General features: G+C 37.2%; 1 protein-coding gene across 1 annotated transcript in view; it reads left to right on the forward strand.

Annotated features, from left to right (window-relative positions):
* The window catches only part of LOC145663826 (dual specificity protein phosphatase 23-like), a 75652-nt gene extending 49017 nt beyond the window's left edge, over positions 1-26635 (forward strand). Inside the window, exon 3 of the mRNA XM_081729923.1 lies at positions 26271-26635. Within this exon, the coding sequence (XP_081586049.1) occupies positions 26271-26279 (9 nt within the window). The 3' untranslated portion in view covers positions 26280-26635. The remainder of the gene's footprint in view (positions 1-26270) is intronic.
* Positions 26636-26857: the final 222 nt, after the last annotated feature.

Genomic DNA, 26857 nt, shown 5'->3' on the forward strand with positions numbered 1-26857 from the left:
CACAATGGTCAGGCGGCGAAAGCAGTTAGGGTGTGATGTGTTAGGGCAATCTCTATACGCGTACTACATCAGGAGCAGTAGAATTGCAATGTTAATTGAACGGAGCAGACGGTGATTAGTATAAAACGAGTGATCTTTCTGATTTCCAAGGAAATATGTTTATTTACGTCAGTTTTGTGGGCCCTGAAATACACTTTACAAGGTTTACAGTATTCCTTTTCACTGTTATTTCCCACTTCTTTCATTTATTTGCTAATTTTTTTATTTAGGAGCCAATACTAACATGATGAATAAGTGGAGTTACAATTTTGAAAAAAATCCAAAATTGCAACTCCACTTATTCATCATGTTAATATTGGTAATACAATAACACAACTAAATGTGATGTTCACGTTTACACAGCTCGTCGCAACTATTAGGCTTAGGCATTAACTGAGATAGTAACACGGTCAGTGACACTGCAACAGTGCAGTCTAGTGTTGTGCAATCTGGAGATTAAAAAGTACTGAAACAGGAATTGGACTAGTATCGAATATGTTAGTTTTAGTATAACTATTGTTTGTTGTAAATAGGATACTCAACAAACAAGACAAGTTGTGTTTTATAAAACTACGCGCAATTGCTTGTAATTATATCAAGGGCGGTTTCCTCTTCTGGGGGGAGGGGGGGATCGCCCCCCTGGATCCGTCCTAGAATTATATATTTGAAAATACGAAAGTAGTGCATTCTTAAGAGTTATAGCCTGCAGATAATTAAAAGTAACCCAAAAAATAGTGTGTCGCCTAATTTGAAATTTTGGTAGCTAGGAGAGTTCAAAAATTGCCCAATCTTTAACCTATAGCCTAATGTGGCAACACTGGAATGCCTACAGAAGAATTATTGGAATGAAAATGTGTAAAGAAACGGGATGGACGATGATGTCCATCACTAACTCACGTGAAGTGGAATCGAACCATGGACCTGTTGCATCAGGGTAGAGTGTTCTACCACTAAGCCACCGTACGTGAGACAGACAGCAATTTGCAGCGAGAACAAATTGCAATCGTCTATCAACGGTTTGTAAGATGGATTCTATTGAATGTAAACTATCCTAATTCGAAAACCGAGTTCTGCAAAGGTATTTGCTAATCATTTCGAATGCATTGACTGTGTAACGTTCCTTGATATGTAACTCCATTAAGTAAATCGGCTACCTTTGGCTCTCCATTTCCCACTAAGTCTTGTCAGAAATTAGATTATTCGTGCGGTTGAAGGCTTCAGTGGAGACCATTAACAGCGCAGCACTCTTCTCTTAGAAACAATATTGCCATCTATGTACATAACCTCATCTCGTTGTTTTAAAATTCTGTTAGCAATCTCTGGGACAGAAAATAGCATTTAGATAAAGTCCACATTATTTCCAGCGAGTAGTGGAACTATTTTTGTTGTTGTTGTTGTTGGCTTAGTGTGTCATTTTCTTTATTTTATGTGTGCTAATAATTATTGAGAATCCATAGAAATGTCTAGATTGTCGCGTAAAGATACTACCTATTCTCTGTTTCTACAGCACCTAATAGAAATTGTCCTGTGTTACACGACTTGGGTTAAATTTGACTCATGCCTGGTGCTACTTCAATTCCACCTGATTTTGGAGTAAATTGTTAAAATGGTAGTCGTTAAATCAATTACCTGACATTATCTTTATGTGTTGAAATACACCGAGAACAGTGTCAGAACATGGAAAACGAATGGCAGCAATTGTGTAATGTAAATCCTGCCAGAACATTTATAAACTTATAAAACTGTTAACGTGAAATATAATACTTTGTTCGTTACTTGGTATAAGTGTCAAATATACCGTGTATTGCATTGCTTACAGCTGAGACAAGAAACTCCGCGACGCTTCTGGTCATTGATAAACTATAGAAGGAAAACATTTCGCATTCCATCTATGGTTATTTATAACAATAGAACTGCAGTTTGTGAAGTAGATCGCAGCTTTTCATGAGTTCTTTAGTAGTTTCTTTGCCTCTCCATTTCCATACACCTCCTTCTTTGTGTCAAACCTACTTGCTCAGATCTTCTTTCATGCATTGCTACCACATCAGATGAAAGTTTTTCTTATTCTTACCTGTTCATAGGGAATTATCTCTGGACAGCGTATATACACAATACTTTTCAGAGTTGCCGCCTCTTTGTCTTGTCCATTATCGTAGCTACTAAAGGATTTTTTCCATTTTCATGGAAGAAAGTGAACATAACTCCTATACATAAATCTGGCAATACAAAAAAATATCTTTTCATATAGACCAATATCGATAGTGTCACCTCTGTTAATTATCTGTGACAAAAATATTAAAGATAGAATTTTCAAATTCATCTATTAACTCAGTGCAACATGGTCTTCTTTCTAGGAGTTCTTGCTTAACAAACTTGGCACTTGTACTTTCTCACGTTATGAATTGTACATCAAATAATACCGAATTAGGCATAATGAGCCTTATGCAGAGTCGTTCTGACGCGTGATTAGTGCCATACTAAAGAGTTCGATTAACACATATTTCTTGCAGTAGTCTAGTCAGGCCTTTAGTATGACGCTAATCATACGTGAAAACGACTCTGCATAAGACCCAATATAATTAGATTGATTCCGTAAATTATACTCACTTCTTTTGCACACACTAATTAACCAACAGCTTTAATATACATGTTATATTATTAAAGATCATTGCAAGCTAACATTATTTTTCTGAGAGACAACAACGAGAATACATCCACCTTTCCTACAGTTAAAGCTGGTGTTTCACATGAGACTGTCCTTTTCCTCTTACTCACAAGTGGCTTTTTCGATCATCTTCAAACTATATCTTTTGTTTGATGATGATTGCAAACTCTTAAGAGAAATCACTACACACCAAGATTCCATTAATCATCAAACTGATTTCTTAGAGGCTTGCTTCTTGGTAGGAAACTTGGCGTTTCAAGTTAAATTCTATTAAAGGCTCTCCTCTTATCATTTCTCTTATGAAAAATTGTATTTAACAATACTACACTATTGGTAATAGAATTGTTCAAAATATAGAGGCTCATAATGACCTTGGTGTTATACTGTATTTGATGACAAGCATTCTTTCGATGAACTTATTGCCACTGTCACCCCCCCCCCCCAAAAAAAGCGAATGTTAGGAACGTGGTACAGATTTATAGGAATTCAAAATTTGATGATGCTAGCTACTTATTATAAAGCCTTGACATTTACTGTTCGCGCACTTGATCTATGGATTGTTCGACACATTTTTCCAAGCTAGACACTGTCCTCAACTTCTTTTTACCCATTCTTTGTTACAGAGTTTCAGAGAACCTCCCACACGCAAATAGTGAAGCTCTTGAAAGCCCGTCTACAGATATCTCTATCGACAAGTGTGTAACAATCAATGATTGCCACCCGCAAATCTAGCAGTGTACGAGGAGTCCTAGCGAACACTTTCTCCTTCAGGAATCCTCATAGGAAAATATCGTAGGGGTTCAAATCAGGGCTGGTGGGAGGCCAGGAAAATCCGCAACCAAAGAGGGTCGGAGATTGATTTGATACACTCGATCCTGGAATTTGGAATGGAAATAAGTGAGCACTTCTGCAGTTGTGTGTTGTCTAGCCCCGTCCTGTTGTAACCACTGTGGATGTAATGAGAATCTTTTCGGTCGCAATTCAGGAAGAAAAAAGGTCGCCAGCATTTTTTGGTAATTTTCCACAGTGGCTTGTCCTTCGAACAAGGGACCAATCAACCCGTTCGTTGACAATGTAGCTACACCACACTAAATTTTAATCGGTTAAAGACTGGGCTCCTCAACCACGTGTGGATTTTGCAGTCCGTAGAAACGGACATTTAGTCTGTTTACGTCTCCTGTAGGTGGAAGTACGCTTCTTCTGTCATCCACAGTTTATCCAACACATCAGGACTTTCTTCCATGTGATTACTAAATTCAGTGCGAACGTCTCCCTTTTAACACGGTTAGTGTTCGTTAGCACTTGAAATACATGGCTTCTGTAGGGTAACATTTGTTGATCTTGTGGAAGAATACGCAAGGTGCTGGACAACGATACATTATTTTCCATAGACAAACGTCTCAACGATTTGTTGTTGTTGTTGTTGAAGAATCCACAATAATGCGATGAAAGGTCTCGATGTTTCCAGATGGGCTAACGTGAAGTTTGCTCCCGCCTTTTTTTCTTTCCTGTCACGTTTCCCGTGGCACGGAATTGCTTCACAAACCTTTTGATTGCAGTTTTATCTGGAGCACATGAACACTTATACTCCTTTCTGAACATTTTAAGGGCGGCACCATTTTGAAGTATGTACAGTATAGGTTTCAAGTGATGCCAGATGTCAAAACAAAAATTTGAAGTCCAGTGTACATGGCAATAGCATTAACTGAGTTTCATCATATTTCGTTTGGTCATAGCAATAAAATGAGAAAGGAGATAATTGACTGAAACACCCCGTAAATACGTGAAACTAATTAATTACTGCATAGTTATATATTAATATTTATAACTGTTCCTTTGCATACTTCATTTCTATATTATTGCTGGCATTTCTCGTTAATATTGAAATGTATTAACTTTTCGAAGCAATTTCATTAATCTTTTTATAATATCAATCTGGCGCTGGTCTTGGGTTTGGTTGGATGACTTTGCAACCGCCTCCTATAAATATGGAAGATTGAACATTTGTAGGACATGGTTCGAAACCCTTCCTTTATCAGACTCCTCGAAACTAGCTTTGGCAACGTGTCACAGACGCATGGATGGCCGTACACAAGGAGGACATCTAATGTCTCATTCAGTGACGGATCGAAAAGGGGGTACGCGCCTCCTACTCGAGGAAAAATATAATTCTTTTTATGTTATTTCAAGGATACGAACAGATAAGAGTAATTTTTTTGTCAGTATATTAGATCAATAATCTCTCAGGGTATTGTTACTACAAATTTAGTTAATAATATCTATAGAAGATTCTTCCACCCTTTTGCGCAACAATCAAGATTTATAAAGCTTCCAAGGTCGAAGGTCTAACTTGTGCGAAACATTACAAGAATTATTCAAGACGGTTTCCTGTGACGATATATCTCGGCACAAAAGTAATTGTTAATAAATTCTTTCAAACTGGCCAGACATATATTTAAAATAAATAAATTAATAAACGCCGTAATAAAATAATTCTAAGCAAAATTGAATAATATATACTAGGTTTTATACGTACAAGCTGCAGGATGAAAGTTATAATACAATAAGTTAAGAAAAAACAAACAGCACGTTATTTTCTTTATAGTCGGACCAAAATAAGAACCAATTGTCATTTGGAAGGACACGTGTTACCCTGTTGTAACACTGTGAGTATTTCCCTGAGGCGTCCACTGTGTCCCTACCACCTCGGTTCATAAATTAGTTCTTGACACGTATTACAATTCGGCAACATTGTAATGTTATTGTCCCTTTGTATAGGAAACCCTCATTTGTAACTGCTCTACGACGTTTATGATTGGCTCTTCTTTCAGATCCCTTACGTAGATTTCACTTCTCAACATCCACATGGTTTCGAAGTACCGGTATCAATTCATCTCTAGTTTTGCTTTAATTCATAAGATCATAAGATCAGTAAAGTGAAGCAGTGAGGATCTGGGCACAGGAAAGATGATGATGGGTGATCATTCGTACTGATCAGATGGTGTGAGGGTGCGTGGTGGCTCAGTGGTAGAGCGTTCACCTCCGGTGCTTGTGGTCCCTGGTTCGATCCCAGCTCGCGCCTTGTGGACTTTGTGGTGGACAAACACTGTGCTCGTGGGTTTTCTCGGGGTTCTCCCATTTTATTCATTCCACCATTTTACTCATCTCTCATCATCACCGTCTTCTTTAGCCTAACCGGCATAATCGTGGGACGTAAAACTTAAAAATTTCTTTTCATTTTCACCAGATAGTGCTGGGATTGCGGCGTTCACACAGCATCGTGAGGACAATTGGGGAGTAACTTAAACGAAAGAAGTAGCGGACTTCGGTCTAGAATAACAGTATTATACGCGTGAGGAGGCAATGTGCTGATCACACACCACCCCAAAGGCATAAGTGCCATAACTGTTCCTCCCTAAAAGTTGTTAACGATAGGAGCCGAGTTCTAGTTTAGTTACAAGAAAGGACGTTGGATTGTTAAGACATGCAGTCTTCATTAAAATACAATTTAAAGGCAAACATATTTGTGTAATGTAATTTCTTTGTGTTTTAGGTGTTACTATTTTTTTTTTAATGAAAATACTCCAGTTAGCAGTTAAAATTATTCTGCTATGTGAAATTATATAGACGCATGTGTTCTTTATTTCTAAATTTTGAATAGCACGTATCGCCAAAAGACTTTTCTCATAAAAATCTGGCAACCTTACCAACGCCTACACCAATATATAAATAACCAGAATAGATCATGAGAGATACCAAAACTCTCTGCTTCTGATGTTTTTCGCTTAAAAGTTCCAGACAATTATTATATCATTTGGTGTAAGGTAGTGAATATCACGAAATATTGAATAAGCGTTAATTGTTGGATGCTGACTGCGTTTTGCAACTGATTAAAACTTTGTCAATTGTTCTGGCAACTAATTAGAAATGTTTTTCTCTTCTGACGTTCCAGACAGGTTTTCCGTTGATGGTCGAATTTTGCACTGAACTTTACTTATGTTTCCGGAGAATATACATAGCTTCTTTTTGATATGATTCCTAATGATTTGTACAGTATTAGTTAAGTTTAGAAAAACCAAGTTTTAATTAAATTATAAATAGAATATTAGTCTATTATATTGTAAATGAGCAGAATGACGAAATTATGGGGCCTGCAAAACTAATTTGTTATAGTTAAATATTGTACTGATAGGCCTATTTCACCTATAAGTCTGTGGCTATTTGAGAATGCGTTTTCGAAGCGTTACCCCCTAGAGCGAACGCGACCAAGGTGGCTATTTGGTAACTTCACTTTCGCCAGAGTTATAAATCATACTGTGAGCCAGTCAGGGTTTCCAGGTCTTTTTTGCCAAGTCCTGGTCTATAATAGCAGAGTTCCAGTGCTCTGCACAAAACATCCTCAAAGCAGCTGTTTCTTGCTAAAAACCCTTTGCCTGGCAAGACGTCTTTCGTTTTTTTCCTTCCTTTTGACATCTTTTTTAAACAGCAGGCGGTCTATTGTTCCGAAACGCACCAAATATGCCCGAGCTGAAGTTTTCTCCACGTTTTTATTGCTTTCGCGTTTGTGATTAGCCATCCACATTTAAATACATGGTCAGCGTACTCATAGCATACGTATGAGTAATAAAACGCTTTGCAAACGCTACAAGTAGCCGGGGACTAAGAGTCGATTCTTCCATTTTTCTTGGACCCGCTTTTTTAATCGAACGTAGTCTATGGCCTCGTTGTCCTACAACCAAATATATAAACACCGTGCTCGTGGGTTTTCTCGGGGTTCTCCCGTTTCCTCTCACTTTCTTCATTCCACCTTTTCATTCATTACTCATCATCACCGTCTGGTTTAGCCTAACCGGCATAACCGTGGGACGTAAAACTCAAAGATTTCATTTCATTTTTACAACCAAATATACATAAATGTTATGGTTGCAAACTGCTCGGTTTAAATACAGGTATACGTTTAACAATTGAGGAGTTTGATGTAATAATAGCCAAAGGCGCAAATCTGTCTTCAACATTGGGGGGGACAGGTAAGACGTTCCCATATATATATATATATATATATATATATATATATATATATATATATATATATATATATATATACGATGTTCAAAATATTTATGAAGTTGAAAAACAATGCTCTGACGGATCAGGGGAGCAGAATTGTTTTCAGTGACGTATTTAGGAGGCTATCGGGCTCATTCTCCCCTCGAAATAATTTGTTAGTTTTACGCATTCCACGTACAACAATAATCCTTCTTACCATTTTTAAGAATGTCATTGACTTTCCATTTTCTTATGCTTTTTGTTCAGAAATAATACTGTATTTGTCAAATTTCATTCCATATAAGAACTGCGTCCTTAATAGTTCTTTCTGTCATCCTTTCTATTTTTCTGTTTCTTTTTCTTGACGTTACTACTTTCATTTCGCCTATCATACTTTATCGACCGTTGTCAGTTGTGATTCAAGTTGGCCGTCAACAGTAACACCAAAACTAAGAAGAGTTGATAAGCGAAACTAATGTACCACACCAACATGCGCGGATATCAACATGACAGGACTTTAGTTATTATAACAAAGGAACAATTATATCGTTTAGTTATTTTTAAATGAAGGAAATGTTTGCATTAAAGAAAATCAAAACGGGGGAATAATTAGCCCGGGAAATTAGGACGGCCAAGAGGATGTTTTCTTTTTCTTGTATGAATAGAATAAAGGGTTAGATTCACCTCTAAATTTTTGTATCATATCATATAGGATTTATCGATCTGTAATTCTTGCCATTATAACTTCAAAATGCATAAATTAAAATATATTTAATTCTCAAACTCAGGTGGGCAATTGCCCACTTCTTTCCTTGTGTTGGGCATAGCCCTTGAAAGAAAATCCTAAATACGCCATTGGTTGTCTTCAACATTGGAAGGTGGGCAGATTTGAGGCTTATTCTAGATAAGGGAGATGAAACTCATATTACGGTAGATGAATCTGATCAACTGTTGTAGAGTATATTATATATTAGGTGATGTAGATGAAGTAGTAGTACATATCAGTATTACAAATCACTGATGTGAAAACATTCTGAAATCTGAATACACGCATATTTATAATTGGTATGTTTCTAATTAGGCATCCACAAAGATCCACGTTAAAATTGTTTTATAGTAATATAATAATATAAATGACGCCTTCCCCAAAACCATGAAGAAAGAATATCAATTATGTATGACGCAACAATACTCTTTGAGCAAAATGATTATAATCTCAATAACATTACAGGAATCGTTTCGGAAATCTGACGCATGTTATACTCTTTACTTAACAGATGTAACCTTAAGATTATAGAGAAAAATGTTCCAGCAATTGAATTCTTTTCTTTGCTTACGAAACATCCTCTCTCAAAAGAAAAATTGGGACACGCGGAAATACGTAGGAACAAACCATGGTTCGAACTAGCAGAGAAGAGAAAACAGGCAAAATTACGTTGGCTACAAAATCCGAATGAAATAACTACACAAAATTTCGTAGACATCAGGCGAGGAACTTCCAAAACTCTTAGAACAAAGAAACGCGATATTTTGAAAGCTAAAATTTTGGAACTTGAAGATAATAGTAAAAATAAAAACATTCGGGACATGTATAAAGGGATCAACGAATTTAAGAAAGGCTATGAACCTCGTTCTTATATATGAAAGAAAGCTGATGGAACAGTTCTCACTGATACAGACAGCATTTTAAATAGATGGAAAGATTTCTTTGACGATTTGCTTAACACGCAGCCAAAAACTAATGTGCGTGGAGAAAGGAAGATACACACCGCAGAACCATATATTCCAGAACCCAATCGAATAGAAGTAAAAATCGCTATAAAGAAATTAAAGAAACACAAATCTCGGGTGTACACGAAATTCCGGCTGAGTTAATTTTAGCTGGAGGCAAAAAATTGTGGAACAAGATACACAAACTCATTCTCCTTATCTACAACAAGGAAGAATTGCCACAAGAGTGGGAAGAATCAATCATTGTTCCAATCCACAAGAAAGGCGACAAAACTGGCTGCAATAATTATCGAGGCATCTCTCTTCTGTTAATATCCTATAAAATCCTTTCAAACATTCTATTAGCAATATTGACCCCATACGCAGATGAAATGTTTGGAAATTATCAGTGTGGATTTAGACGAAATCGATCAACTATCGACCAAATATTTACCATTCGCCAAATACTTGAAAACAAGCGGGAATACAGTAGTCCGGTACATCAACTATTTATTGATTTTAGAAAGGCTTATAACTCGGTTAGGAGAGAAACATTGTACAACGTTCTTACAGAATTTGGAATACCGATAAAGCTAATTAGATCAATTAAGGCATGTTTAAATGAATCCCAAAGTAAAGTCCGGGTAGGAAAATTTTTGGCCACGAGCTTTCACGTTAACAATGGCCTGAAACAAGAAGATGCGTTGTCGCCATTATTATTCAACTTTGTCCTGGAATACGCTATAAGAAAAATCAAAGATAGCAACCAGGGCCTAGAGCTGAACAGTGTTCACCAGGTTATGCGTACGCTGATTATGTAAACTTAGTAGGGGATGATAGGAGAAAAATAGAAAGAAATGCAAAGGTCTTATTAGACGCGCTTGCATGGACATGGGTTTAGAAATAAATGCAGAGAAAACTAAATACATGGAAGTGCGTCGGGACCGTAATACGGCAATTCATGTATGTGTTAAAATTTTAAATAATACTTTTGATAAAGTGGATTCTTTCAAATATCTAGGATCAATATTAACAGACGAAAATCATATTCACGAAGAAATTAAATGTCGACTAAAAACAGGGAATTCGTGTTATTATTCAGTTCAAAACCTCTTGTCGTCGCGAATTCTGTCGAGGGATTTGAAGCTTAAAATGTATAAAACGATAATCATACCTGTTGTTCTGTATGGTTTCGAAACATGGTCGCTTACTGAGTGCAGAGCATAGACTGAAAGTATTTGAGAACAAGATCCCGAGAGAAATATTCGGACCAAGAGGAACGGGAATGGGGAATGGTGGAAACTTCATAACGACGAACTACGTAAATTATACGGCTTACCAAACATTGTTAAGGTCATCAAGTCTAGGAGGCTTAGGTGGGCAGGACATGTAGCCAGGATGGAAGAAAGTAGGAACGCTTTCAAAGTGTTAGTGGTAAGACCAATCGGAAAACGACTTTTAAGAAGATCTAGGCGCAGATGGGAAGACAATATTAAGATGGATCTCGCAGAGATAGGAATACAAACTAGAAACTGGATCCAGTTGGCTAAAAATAGAAGTCAGTGGAGAGCTTTTGTGAACGCGGCATTGAACCTCCGGATTCCATAGGCTATAGAGTTAGTTAGCTTACGAAGCATGAGTAGATGCCTAGGCTGATACTACAAATAGATTAAATGCGCATTTACTGAAAAGATGGGTTCTACTGACGTTGGATAGTCTATATACTCTTCGTGTGCTAGGGCCTAGGGGAGAGGAGGAGATAAGATTTCATATCAGGTTACGTCACGCACAGTCGCACGCCTTCATTTTCATTAAAAATGGAAAAGCCAAGAGAAACAAATTTCATCTCACTTTCCTTTGTGCCAGTCGGACACAACTCATCACAGTTATCTGCAAAAAGCACTTTTCAAATCGGATTATTGGGAGAGCCTCCAGTTCCAATGTTGGGGGGGACATGTCTCCCCATTTCCCCGGAATGTGTGCCCGTACCTACAGCTGAGACAACTTTCCAGCATGAGGAGAGGGGCATATCCTCCTCTGGCATTTATTGCAATTTGTGCCCAAATAGCGGAAGCGGAATTAATACATATTGATGAGACTACTAAACTCACTACAGCACGACGTTCAGTTTGAAATACTACAGAATACGATTCTTTTTTAGAAAAAAAAAATGGAAAAGCCAAGAGAAATCAATTTCATCTTACATTCCTTTGGAGCAGTCGGACATAAATAATGACACTTATCCGAAAAAGCACTTTTTAAATCAGATTATTGGGGGGGACAGTCCCCCCCAGGTCCAAGATTGGGGGGACATGTCCCCCTCGTCCCCCCCGGGATTTGCGCCAGTGATAATAGCATAAGCGAGTTTACACCCTTTTTGGCTTTTGCTATGCTTGTTTAGCCTCTTGGTAACATTTCAATTCAATATCGGAATAAAATGCTGCATATTACATTGTTTTATGTAAGAAAAAACAATAGTACTTAAATTGTCAACATCGTTTTTCTCCAACTGTATGTTTCAGACACGACCTTATTGGATCAAACTCCTAAATTGTATCTTCAATATCAGTTCTTTAATGGTGAACCAATTTCGGGAAAAGTCGGACTCTAATATAAATGGCTGTTATTCCTCTCAGAATTAATGTAGGCTTATGGTTCATACACCTTTTTATTCAACAAGCTTTTGAATAATATCATTCTTATAGAGGTGTGACGTCACACGTGGAAAAATGCTGTACTTTGGCAGAAAATTCCTTCAAAAAATTACCTTTTTGCGTCATATGCGATCCCCGATTCACCCTACATCAGTATAATTGGACAAACGGGTAACATGCCAGATAGTATGTGTAATGAGTAACAGTCACCCGAGTTTACTTTCTGATCTTTATGATTTTATTATTTTTTAAAAATCAAACTATATGTTCCATGCGTGAATTGCGTTTCACCCGGAAGAGTTGAGAAAAGAAAGCATGTTTCTAATTGCGGTATAATGATTGTAAGTTTCGATGGTAAATCAGTTCTTGTTAAATTATTCTTTTAGTAAAATGAGATATAATCTGTATTGATAAACTTCATACCACAGATGTATATATATTTTTTCCTATGTCTTGCATTTATATTTAACAGTACTTGCAGTAGTCATACTAAATGAAATCGTCGTTTTTCTGTACAGTTTAGGATGGAGCCAATGGGAGCAGTGGCTATTGGTAGGAAGAGAGAAAGAGCAATTGAAAAATTGAAATGAAATCTTTGAGTTTTACGTCCCACGGTTATGCCGGTTAGGCTAAAGGAGACGGTAATGATGAGTAATGAATGAAATGGTGGAATGAAGAAAGTGGGAGAAAACGGGAGAACCTACGAGCACGGTGTTTATCCACCACAAAGTTCACTTGGCGGGGGCTGGGATCGAACCCAGACCCCAAGCATCAGAGGTGAACGCTCTACCACTGAGCCACCGCGACCCCAAGAGCAATTGATATCAACTTGAGAAAATGTTTCATCTGTCAAAATGATTACAGTAAAAACAAGCAAGATAAACGTTTGAGAAGGTCCTCTGAAGATGGACTTAAGTGTTTGAAGCTAAAGGCAAATGAATGATTGAAATACAAAGATATGGAGTAGGCGGATGATTTTGATAGAATTGAAGAATATCAAAGAAGGTCAAATGACATAAAACATGTTATGCTACTTTTACAAATGTTACTGCTATCAACCATCTCAAGAAATGTTTTGAGAATACCAGAAAAAACGCATATGACACAAGAGAGAAGAACGTGCAAGAACCTAGAACTTGTCATTCCTCCTCAAGAAATACTTTGACTCCAATAACTTGGAAGAAATGCATATTTTGTTAAGAAGACAAGTCTAAAGAAAAACTTCATAATATTCAAGCCTTGGCAATTCTGACAAGATCCTTCATCTCGCTAAACTGGATACTGTCTTGGAGGCAGAAGTGATTTGATAGCTGCAGAAGACAAACATCATTTTTGGTTGCTATACAGGATTCAATACAAAATATGAAAATACTGCATCGACATCCAATGACATTGTACCTCACAGTATGTGCCTTCAGAATGTGGCTGATGAACTCACAATGGGGCTTGCTAGAGGAAAATTTCACTCTTTAAAAAGCGTGTAGGATAGATATTGTGAAATCCTTGAAGACTTTGGTACAGAAGCAGGTGTTTATAGAGTGGAGTGGATTTCAGTTTAGCGTCCCTTTCAGCAGCGAGGCTATGTGAGACGTGGACCTACTGATTAACGTGGAATCCGAACCACATGAGCTCCCGCCGGGAATAGAACCCACGTCTCCCTGCGCCAAAGGCGCGTACGCTAACCGGTTAGCCACGGAGGGTGTTTATAGAAGTCAGCACTTCAAAACAAAAATTCGAAAACTGCTACAAGGAAAAGCTACATTTGTACATTCACTGAATCGAACAGATCAGTTACTAATATTCTCTGAAATGACGTATGAAACTTTTAATCTTAGAAAAAAAAACAGTTGAAGATTCATAAGATGATACTCAATGGAATGATATGATTAAAAGTAATTGCGAAGATCGGGACGATAAGGACATAGAGACTTAGTTGGCTCTAGTGGGTTGCTCTGAAGATCAAGTCCGACATACGAGAGTCTCCAAGCCATAATATCATTGGTGGTATTAATCAAGAAAATGTCGAATCCATTATTTCTAATAGTCTTTTTCTGCTTTTGCGACTTCTTTGTCTCGGAGAGACGTATGGTGAACTTGAGGATGTACAGTATGTGATGAAAACCTTCAACAAAAAGCTTTTTAGCATTGTTTTTAGCATTGTTTTTGAGTTTAGCAAGATATAGTGTTTTTCAGTTCTGGTGGTCACAAACCAACACCGAAATATGTTGGAAATGGAGTTGCTGTACATTAGGCCACACACTCAAAAGACTTACTGCAGGTACTTCATGCAGCTGGACACAGCATAAGCTACGAGTCAGTCTTAAGGATAGATTCAAAAATAGCGAATGAAGCAATTAAGCGCTATTATAACAATGGTGAAATTTTTGTACCACACAACTTTATAGGGGCTAAACTTCCTGGATACATCACGTATTCAAATGACGACATTAACAATAATGAAGAAACTCTTGATGGCAAAGGTACTTTCCATGTCTCTCAGACTGCTGCTATTAGACGGAGTATACCACATGAAGAAACCTCTATTATTGAGTTTCAGTCTAAAATCTCTACTTATTTGGCCAAGGATGTTCGAGCTAAGGGATGCTAAAATGAAGAAGAAACCAACTTCCGAACTTCTAAGCCAAGTGGCACTAGAACACTTTGAAGCAGACACAAATCAAATTAAGCATTCAGCTAACCAGGATCTCTTCTGGATTTTATGCAGACTAGAAGACTCTGAAGACCAGATTTGCTTCTCGTGGAGTGGCTTTAATAAACTCGTCCCAAAACAAGATAACTCAAAAACAGTAGCAGGAGGTGTACCTATCATAAATTCTCCAGAACATGGTTATCACAAAATTTGGACAGTCCTTCAAAACTGCCACAAAAAGGGTAAAAGGGGATCTGAAAAGGTAGGGGGACGCATGACGGCACGCCGTCCCCCGTGCCTATCTTTACCCATTGTATTTTTTTAAAACCTGGGGGACGCCACAGATATTTTCTGAAAGTGGGGGGACGGCGTCTCCCCGCGTTCCCCTTCACTTTTACCCCTGATGTACACTAATTTCACTCTTTATGTTTTCTAAGTTTAGAAAATTTTGTTATTTGTATTGCGTAGGAAATTCAAGAGCGAAATGGGAATTTCTGCCTCTCGGGGTGGGATTTTATAACGTTTCAGGCTGGCATCACTGCTGCGGACCCATCCTGTGCGGTGAGAACGGCTACAACGTGGCGAGACGTTGAGAGTTAAGCGATTGGATACGACGAGAGGACGATGTCTAAATCTTAGTGTTTCATTTTCAATTGCAAGCAGTGTGTTTCGTATGCGTACTAAGCAGGTGAATGTCTACCACTATGTTACGTGTGATAAAGATGGGATGGCTTCTACTGAGGATATACAATATCTACTGTCTTCATGATATCGACTTCTTGTAAGAAAAAAATAATGCAAGAAAAAGTGAAAAAGTTATTAGAAAACCTTACATGAAATCTAGGGTTTCAAGCAGACTTGTGAAGGTTATCATTCCCACAAAACCTGATAATTTAATACCAATTTTAAACTTGAATGAAAGAATAGCTGTGATGGCATTTGTCTCTCTCTTTATCTTAGAGTGTAGACGAGAATTTGTAAAAAAAAGAAAAAAAAAAGCTGGGCGCAGCGATGATGGTGGTAATGAGAAAAAGTAAACAGGTTGATATCTATTGGGAAATTTAATTTGTTTGATGATGCAATTGCAACTCAATTTGTTGAGTAGAAGTTTGGCTTCGTTCCAAATGTCTGCTATTTATGAGTGTGCGGGTGACGCAACTCCCATTGTTTCAACGAAACATTTTTTATGGTTTCGTTCATTATTGAAACGCTCTTTTCAGAATTACAAGTGTTTGTCTCTCGCTGGGAGACATTTCTTGGTTTCTTTATTCTTCCACTTTCATTGCTTTCTTTGCAGTGTTGCCAAAGGAATTTAACTTTCCTCTGTATGTTGTAGTACAGAGTATTTACTTCACTCACTTGTACCTAAAACATATACGGAAATTTGGGTCTGAGTTGAATCCAGTACTCGAAGTGAACGTATCAACTTCATTGTAGTTTTAAGAAAAGCTTCTATGCAGAACCTTGACTTTTGAAAGCTCAGTAATTGAATCATCAGGTGAACAAGGGAACTAAGATATTCTTTTCAGGAGGAAAACAAATTGTCTTATCTGACAGTTGTGCTCGAAAACAATTTCCCTGCTGGTTCCGATGACAATACTCAAATGCAGGGCTGGATCTACGAAATATTGCGCTCGGGGCAAAGACGTATGTCTTTCCCCTTCCTCCCAATTTTGCATCGAAATGGCGCCCCCTGCATACTCTCAATCAGCTGCGCCCCAGGGCAAATGCCCCGAATTGCCACCCCCTAGATCCGGCCCTGCTCAAATGGTTTCGGGACCTTGGCTATGGATCATTCGAATCCCTCTAAAGGGCAAGGTCATATCATTGTTAACCATTCCCACAATCAAGAGGAGGGGAGGGAAGGCTTGTCCTCTTGAGATTTACTGTGGCTCCCAAGAGTAGATGTCATTATGTGTTAGATTAATACAAAAAGGGGCCACGATGGCTCAGTGGTACAGTAGAACGCTTAACTTTGGTGCGTAGGGTCCTTGGTTCGATCTCCGGCGAAGTAAGTCGTAGTGGGTTTTCTCGGGGTGCTCCCGTTTTCTCCCACTTTCTCATTCCACCAATTCTTCCATCATGATTCACTTGTTTTAATCATTGTCTCCCTTAGTCTCAAGAACATAAACGTGGGACGTTAAACTGGAAAATTTTTCATTTTATTTCATTAACACAAAACTACAGTTTGAATATTTGTAAGAGTCTCTTTATTTTAAATTGATTTTAACCCCTTTAACAAAATATGACAAGAATAAATACAGAAAACAATTAGGGGGCACGGTCGGTAGGTCAGTGATGGAGCGCTCACCTCTGATATGTGTGGTCCCTGGTTCAATCCTACTTTAAGATAAATAGACTTTGTGATTAATATACAGTAGGTCAAAAAAGTTTCCGTACAGAAGTTTTTCGGTGATGTATCGTAATATATCTTACAAAGTACAGAATGAAAATGACAGTTTCTATGAGTTTTCTTTAAGGAACTCCATAATAAACATATACATAAGAAAATAAAATATTTGGAATTTTTAATTCAGAAGAAAATCAAATATACACGAAATACTGACCATATTACAAATCAAAAAAGTTTCCGTACACATAAAGAAATGCACATAAATAAGGGCATCACTTTGCGTTTCGACCGCAGTTAGTGATCAATTTGGCCACCTTTGGCCTTAAGTACTTCTGGCATTCGTTTCTTGTACCAATTTTGCAGTGACCAATTTTGATGTAGTTACAGGGGAGATGCTCCTCCATTCTTCACGTAATGCATTTTTCAACTGGCCCTTGTTTCTAATATTATGTTTCCTAGTGTACATCCCTAATTCATCCCTCAGATGCTCAAAAGGATTACAATCAGGGGATTATGGAGGAGTATGAAGTTGTTTCGGCACATTATACAACAACCAGTCTTTTACTTTCGTGCAGTATGTTTAGGGTCGTTATCTTGCTGAAATATAAAAGAGGCTCCCATATTGTTTCTTTGCACTGTTGTGGAGATTCTGTTTCAGAATGTTTAGGTAAACATGTTGGCCCATTGTACCTTTGATAAAATCTAAATTTCCTACTCCAACTGCACTCATACACCCCCAGAAGAGCACACCACTACCTCCATGCTTCATAGGACACAGATACTTCGGTATTTGGTTTCCTCCGCACAATAACTCTTACGCAGAATCCATGAATGTTGAATTTGCTCTCCTCACTAAATAAAACAGTTCCAGAAACTAATTGGCATGTCCACATGAGCTTTTGGGAACTCTACACATTTCTTGGCGTTTGCTTTAATAACATATGGTTTATTTCTGGCTATGTGACAGTTGTAGCCCGCTTTTCTGATGACAGTGCGAACTGTTTTAGGAACCATTTTTACACCATAGTCAGTTTCAACCATACTAGCTAGTTTTGGAGTACTTGTTTTGGGTTCATTTCGGATAGTTCTTAGAATAACACGTTCATGATTATCCTTTAGCTTTGTTGGACGGCCACTGCGCCGTCGAACTTTGCAACTATTTGTTGCAATACACCTATTTAGAATATATTGTACTATAGAATGTGATTTCTTTTCTGTCTCTGCTATGTTTCTAAGAAATTTACCTTCTTGTCTTAATTTTACTATTAGTTCACGTATTGGAATTAGCACTTCCATTTTGACGAGTCGTTTTACTGCCCCTGTAGGTCTTCCTTGCCCAAATTTAACTGCAGAAGTACCTTATCACTAGTAGAGCACGCTACTGTCATCTGTAACCACTGCAGACACTGTTTGGTGTGTGTTTTGCTTCCTTTTTTGTATATTTGTGCCGTGTACGAAAACTTTTTTGACCTCAATTTTCAGCAACTTAACTTAAATTGTTAGTTATACTATCGGTATATTCAATACCATCACTATAATGTGTACACATTATAAAAAGACACGAACAAATTCAGCTAATGTAATTGCGATTTATTATTTATTTATTTTAAGATATTATAACATTTTGAAATTACTAATCACTGCTGTACGGAAACTTATTTGACCCACTGTATACCGTATGTATGGAAAAGTTCTCAAATTTTCTCCTACCTTCTTCATATTACGTTCATTATCATTATCACCATCTCCCTTAGGCTCGGTATATAATCGTAGGACGTTAAACTGGAAATCTTAATCCATTTCATTTCATGAAAAACAGCCAGTGGTGCTATTCAGCCGGTTCGCTAGAATCGGTTGTTAAAATATTTCGAGTTTGCAGAACCGTTTGTTATAACCAGATATAACAGTAAATTTTACCCAGAATCAGTACATTTGAGTTTAGTTATCTTTATTTTTAGAAATTCTTACAGCTACAGGGTTAAACACACGATCTCTCAGAACAAGGTATAAACGTTTATTTCTAAATCGCAAATGCTCAGATATTAAGAATGAGAACTGAGATCACATGAGTGTAGTGGAGAGGGTTTTTTATATTTTAAACGTATATATTCCATGATCAACAATTGTCGATCCATCGCTGTATTAAGGTCTTTCCAATTCTTTTTGACAAGCATCTATCTTGGATAATTCGTTTCCAAGATATTTCCAGTGGTGTACCTAACTTCGTCATACTAGCTTGTATTAAGATGCGGTGTAGGTCAGTCTCCCTGTATATCTGTTATTCTAATTTTATAACAACCGATTATATTATATATAATTAGATTAAATTAGAATAAAATTAGAGTATATAATTAACATAACTGTTGCTAGGAACAAGTGACAGACGGGAGAGTATAAACATTTTCAATCAATGGTTTACATACATTTCTTGGTAATTCCTGACTGACATTATAGAATAAATGCAACCAGTAGAGTTGAATGCCAGTAATCGTAGCAAGCGGAAAGACTTGAAACACATGGATTTACAAGAGCAAAATACAACACAAGGATAGAAAACAAGTGCCTGAATTCCCTCTTGGCTCTATGGTTGCCGCCGGAGACCCAAGTTCTATTCTCATAGGAGAGATCATGTGGTTTAAATACCACATTAAGCTATTGGTCGATGTCTCATGTACCCTTGGTGCTGCACGGGACACTAAACTCCAACCAATCATGTATCTGAAAATGAAATGGAATTTTTGAGTTTTACGTCCCACGGTTATGCCGGCTAGGCTAAACGAGACGGTGATGATGAGCAATAAATGAAATGATGGAATGAAGAAAGTGGGAGAATCCTGAGAAAACCCACGCACACGGTGTTTGTCCACCACAAAGTTCACTTGGAGGGAGCAGGCTTTGCACCCAGGACCCCATGCACCAGAGGTGAACGCTCTACCACTGAGCCACCGCGGCCCCAATCATGTATCTGAGTAGACGTATGGTAGCTAGCATGATAAAATGGGATTGATAACGAAATAGAAATGAGAAGCTACGTAAAACATTTTTTCAAGAAAACGTAGGTGCATTACTGTTTTTCAATTTGGTAGAGGAAAGGAAAATTCTATATTGTAGATCATGTTTTTAGTACAGTAATACGAGTAGGAATGGTATCCTTCCTCGGGACGTTGAATGGATTCCTAAAAACCGTTTGTTGCTATATATTACAATTTTTGTTTTATAGTTATCAACGTTGAAGCCGGAAAAAGTTCGCTTCTACCATTTCTGGTTTTAATATAGGGTTATCACAGGAGATGAGCCTGCTTTTGGAACGCCGAATCAATTTCATAAAACCGGTTCTCGTTATCCCTTGTTATTCGTCTATCGAAGTCAATATTGAAACCAAAAATAATATAAATTTGAACCACTTCAATTTTCAGTAGGTTACAGGTAGTATGGTATTTTTTTTTTTTTTTTTTTTTTTTGAACGACGAATAGAATCCAGAAAATCGTTTATCATTATCCATTACTATTTTTGTTGTATGGCGCTCAACATTGAAACCGGAAAGGGTTGATTCTTGCCACTTTCGATTTGAAAAGAAGAGTTAGTGAAGGAAATGAAACCTTATATTCTTGGGACGCTTAACCGTAGGAAGTCCAATATATATATATATATATATTTTTTTGGCTCAAGTAGGTCCAAGGGGGGGGGGAAGGAAGCTCTTCGAACCCACAGTATAACATACTATAACTCACATAACGCCATCTAACAAGAAATGAATATAGAATAAGCATTCAGAACTTACTCGTGGCTGATATGTTGTTTCCCAACATAAGAACACAATCCTTGTTAAATACACACGATAAAAATCTAACTTCAGGAAATATAGTTGTAGAAAATATGTCACATGGAAGTCCAAGGAGGGGGTTCGATGAGCCTACTACTTTGAAATAATTTTTAACTTACAAGTTACTAAATAAAAATTCACATTAATGATGTGGATTTATCAAAGAAGTAACAATAGAAAATAAATAAAATTCTCATTATTTTAATCAAGACTTACGACGGTTTTTTTTTAAAGAAATACAAACGAGTGGGTTTGAGAAACCCCCCCTTGGACTTCCTAGGGTTAATCGATTGCAATAAATCACTTCACGACAGGGGCGGATCCAGGATGGACTTCTGGGGGGGCGGTGGGTTGTAATACTGCTACTTAGAGCTACTTCTAAGAGCTCCAAACTCTGTTTTATTTATATATAAAATAAGAAAGTTTCCTCTTCTGGGGGGGGAATCGCCCCGATCGCCCCCCCAGATCCGCCACTGCTTCACGATATCTTTTATCGTTTTTGGACTGATAGTTGTCCACAGACAGACAGACGGACAGAACCGTTCTATGAAACTTCCAACATTTATGCATAGCGCAGTTTGGGAGTCTAAGAGAGTTAGTTGTACCTTTTAAAACAACTTGTTGAGTCATTTCTATGTAAATTAAAACCAGATCCCTGATTATATGTGGTACGAGATCTGTTAACATTTCCATAAAAACTTTTTCTATGCTTGAATTGTATACACGCTAGTCGTACTGTTCGTTATCAACTGTTAAATGTATATATGCTAGACGTCTTATAGATCCTTTACAAGATGTTTGCGTGCAATTCGAAAGTACAATATTTTTATATATGGTTGCTATCTGACATTGACAGAGCGTGCACTTCATATGCACATAAACTTCAACGACAGAAATACATAGCTAAATCTAAGATCAAGAGGAAAACTCGAATTTATTTCATTGTTGATAATTTAAAGTTAAAAATATGAAAGGTTAAAGAACGTAGTGTACACCAGTCACCTCCGACTGGCCAATTTATGACATAAGAGCATTCTTTTACAAGGGCATTTCCAAAAGTTTCAGGTCTCATACTGAAATATTATGCAACTGCTAATAAATCGTTCGTGTTATGTAGTGACATCTATGGAACAAATAATGTATCAGTTTCAAGCGTAGCTCGTCAGTTGGATGGAAGTAGTTGTTTCAATCATTTGCTGTACGTTGAGGTCGCATAGTGCATAACAATGTTTCAGTTCACACGGCTGTTGTTGACGAGGTATTAGTGAAAGAGTGCGGCTTCAAGGAAATTCAGTGTCCAAACCACTACCCCCATTTAACATTGCAGCCTTGGCAACAACTCCGTATAGACTGGACCCAAGTAACATTTTCGTTGTCAAACGGTGTGCCAACCGTTGTCTATTTGTAGCCATCGTTGGCAAAGCCACTACCAAAATGCCAACGGCAAATTCGACAATCCATCAACCATCGATGCCAACAAGCGAAAACAAAACAGTGATTCAACGTAGGTGCATCGTTGTTTCGGCAACGCATCGAAAGACGATGTTCTATTTTGTTGTCACCATGTTGGCGTTCCGTTGGATAACGATCGTAGGCCAACTGTTTTTTCCACATTGGTGTTTTGTTGGCATTCCATTGGCCCAACCATACCATAGTTGGTAGATTGTAGGATAACGATCGTTGGCCAAATGTGATTTTCTCGTTGGCATTTTGTTGGAATTTCGTCGGCCCAACTCCTCCATGGTTGGCACACTGTCACCCATTGGTAGGTTGGCCAACTATACACAATCTTCTGTTGGCCCAAAGTTGCAAATAATTGTTGGCATAACGATTTAGAGTACCGCCAAAATCACCGTTGCCCAACCAACTATGGTCGGTTGGCCCAACCATTTGGCAACCCAAAATACTACTTGGGGAGCGTTGTGACACAATATACAATGGTTTCAAATGACAGCCTCCGACGAACTGACGCAGTTCGACAGTTGAAACTAATACATTATTTCTTCCTCAGATATCATTACATGCTACGAACGATTTATTAGCAGTGCCACGATATTGCAGTGTCAGGCAGGTAAGATTTGGAAATACCCTCGTATTCTGAAGAAAGACAGAGAGAGTTAAATAGAGCAAGGAGGAGGAGAGGAAAAGGCAGAACAATGAACTTGAGAAGGGTTGCAAGTGCACCAGCAGTCCTGGATCTGGAAAAGCATCGGTGGTCTTCTTTGCATGTTCTCACGTCTTTATAAACAAATATTTCTTTGCTCCTTGCTCTCTCCGTATGTATTACTGAGAATTATAGCATCGAACTGTGACGTCACAGATGAAACACTTGAAAATGTTCTTCACGTGTGCTTCTTGTTGTTTCTACAAAAGCACAGATGACGTCATCAGAATTGGCAACCAAGAGACCGGTCATTCCACTTGCTTAGTTTTCTAGTTTCGAACCAGCAGAGGACAAAAAAAAATCTCATCATCGTTATCAGCAGTGTTCTGTGATCACTGGGATAAATTAGAGCTTTCATGTCTCCGTATGATATAATATTTAGTTTATTTCTTCCTTTCTTCTTAAAAAAAGTTTTTCATTGAATATCAGACAGAAATATGTTTAGTTACCTAAAATTTAAGATGGACTCACCAGAAAAATACAACAACATCTTCTATTACTAACTGTAATTATCATCCATTAACTAATATTCACTATCAGGTTAACTTCAAGTATCTCCGCACGAACTCTACAGCTTAAACCACTTGCATCATAGTAGCAATAAATAAAATTGCTCTCATTACATACCATTAAATACTCAAATAACCATCTATTTGTATATCTAAAACCTTAAATGAGGTATTTTTTCAAGTATGAAAAGTACAGAACGCTTGTCTGTTTCTACAAAAAGCACTGATAATGTTTATGATTAAACATTTAACTACCTTGTCTGTTAATTATGTCTAAGTCGTTAATTAATAAATTTGTTTCACTTCGGCACTCCACTGTTTTAAGACCTACATTGGTACTACTACTACTGCTGCTGCTACTACTACCACCACCACCACTACTACTACTACTATTACTACTATATTTAAGTGAAATGTGAAAATTCCAGAATACTCTTAGCGTTCAACGGAAAAAAATGTCAGATATATATAGTAATCGATAGAACTCATTAAGCAGAACAAAATTACGTGCATCAGTGTAATAGCTCTCAGCCATTAATATGAGACTATTCTCATCAAGCTCTTCGTCATGGCATTTACAAGATGACAGTATATTGTATGGTTAATGAAGTATAGCCCTAAATTACGATAAACTCTGAATTTTAATTTTTATTTAAGCACTATATTGTCTAAAGTTGTTAAATCACACGAAGCTTAATAAAATAATAGTGTAAAATCTGATGCATAGGTTCCGAGAAAACGAACTTTCATTACGCTAAAATGTAGCTACGTCGCTTGTTGCTAGCTCCAACTGACCTAACATACAGTCATCAAGGCACTGTATACTAATTACGGGTAATTTGATTAGAAAGCATAGAGCATGATGATCTTGCAATACGATAGCGATCTGAAGTTGTGGTTACTTTGTTTGGGTACAGAAAATGTCGCGATTTAAACTTTAATTACACAAATTCTTGTTCCGATAAGTATCATGTTGTCGAAATTTATTATCATAAAGAAATAATTTGATAAACTAAATATATAGAAGTTCGTGAGGATCGTAATATAGCAAATATTGGATGCGTTAAAATATGAAATAATACTTTTGATAAAGTGCCTACTTTCAAATTTCTAGGATCAATATTAACAGACCAAAATCATATCCACGAAGAAATTAAATATCGACTAAAGGCAGGGAATTCGTGTTGTCGATAAATTTGAAGCTTAAAATATATAAAACGATAATCATGCCTGTTGTTCTGTATGGTTGCGAAACATGGTCACTTACTCTGAGGGAAGAAAGTAGACTGAAAGTATTTGAGAACAAGATCCAGAGACGAATATTCGGGCCCAGACAAACGAGAATGGCGAATGGCGGAAACTTCATAAGGAGGGACTGTATAATTCATTGTTAGGGGTCATCAAGTCCAGGAGGCTCAGATAGGCAGGTCATTTAGCCAGAATAGAAGAAAGTAAGAACGCTTTCAAAGTCTTACCTGGTAGAACAATCGGAAAATGACTATTAGAAAGACGTAGGCGCAGATGGGAGGACAATATTAAGATGGATCTCGCAGAGATTGGAATAGGAAGTAGAAACTGAATTCAGTTGGCTAAGGACAGAAATTAATGGAGCGCTTCTGAGAACGTGGCATTGAACCTGTGGGTTCCACAGACCATTGAGTGAGCTAGTTACTTCTGTTGAAACAGGTAATTTATAGTTTTAGTTATGTAGTTATATATAAAAATATAGTGTCAAATATTGGATCGTGCTTCTAATAGTAATATAGACACTACTAGTTATGACACTTATATTCCTAACACCTACAAACATATTGCAACATTTGGTTAGTTTTAAATCATTTTCACTTTGTTCGTGTATTTATTCCAAAACTAGAAACAATGATTAAAGAATTACAGAGTAATCAGAATTTCGTAATGTAAGTACATACAATTCCATAATATTCACCATCTTGATTAGTTCAAAAGCACACACATTAAGAACGCAATTTACATATTTTAAAAATAACTACTTAAGTACATAAACAATATACTAAAAGCAATAATTTATATAACAATATATATATATTGTTATATATAATATTATATATAATAATATATAACAATATACTAAAAGCAAGCGCTGTTGTATTCTCGGATCCATCATAAAATCGCCACACACCATACACAGAGTATCATGAAAAGCACTGTGAAAACTCAACACATCGACCTAGCTACATGAAAATGTGCACTCTCACTCATTAGATATGCTAGTCTTGCCACCTATCGGTACAAAGCTCTACTACTACTACTTTCCAGATGGCAGCACCAGTCCCGAATATTTTGGATAGCACCTCGTACATGTATATTTATAATTGGTATGTTTCTACTAGGCATCCACAATGTAGATGAAAATCACATTTGAAGTCGGATTATTGGGGGGAGGGAATGTCCCCCTCATCCCTCATGATTTGCGCCAGCGAATAGAATCATCTACAGATTAACTCAAATGAACAAAAATAAACATATAACATGCAATACAGACTGATCAAGAAAATGTATGCTCTGTGTAATTGTGAATAACCCTGAATTGAATTGACGGAAACGTGTTATACGGTATTTTAATGTTCTGTTATTAGCTTACAACCTGATAATGGTTTCATTTTGTTCTTTTGTGTAGGTGGCGTGAGTGAAGTAATATAGCTGCAAGGACAACATTTGAAGAAAGAAATGCCGTCTTGAAGTGGTCCATGAAATGCGAAACCATCACTTAGGAGCAACGGCAATGGCGAAATGAGTAAATAAGGCAGAGTGATATCTCATACAGCTTTAGTGCTGAAATAAAAGACTATTAACTCTGAAAGAATAACAATAATTATCAATAATCATATTTGTATTTTATATTCCTCTCAACTATATATAATTTACAAAATGTTATTTATATTAAAAATTAGCTGACAAATTACAAAAAATTGGCTTAATTTGAATTCTTTGTGAATTAAAGACATAGTGATACAATAGCACAGAATTTATCTTATCCATCCCCAGAACAAAGCTCTGTCTGCGCTTGTGAATGTGGCTGTTGCATTTTGTTTCTTTTGTGTAGAAGTGGCAACACTTCTTATGTATAAGTGCATTTGTGTGAGGAGCAGCGTTGACAATTTAGTGGTTTTCCCATCAAATCTGGTGATGTTGGATGCTAGTTTAGTGAGTTAACTTTCCGTGTAGTGGCTAGTAGAAGAATCTAGTGGGTCGTAAATCGTGTTA

Source organism: Thermobia domestica, chromosome 11 (genome assembly GCF_964235325.1).
Source record: "Thermobia domestica chromosome 11, izTheDome1.hap1.1, whole genome shotgun sequence".
Lineage (NCBI taxonomy): Eukaryota > Metazoa > Arthropoda > Insecta > Zygentoma > Lepismatidae > Thermobia > Thermobia domestica.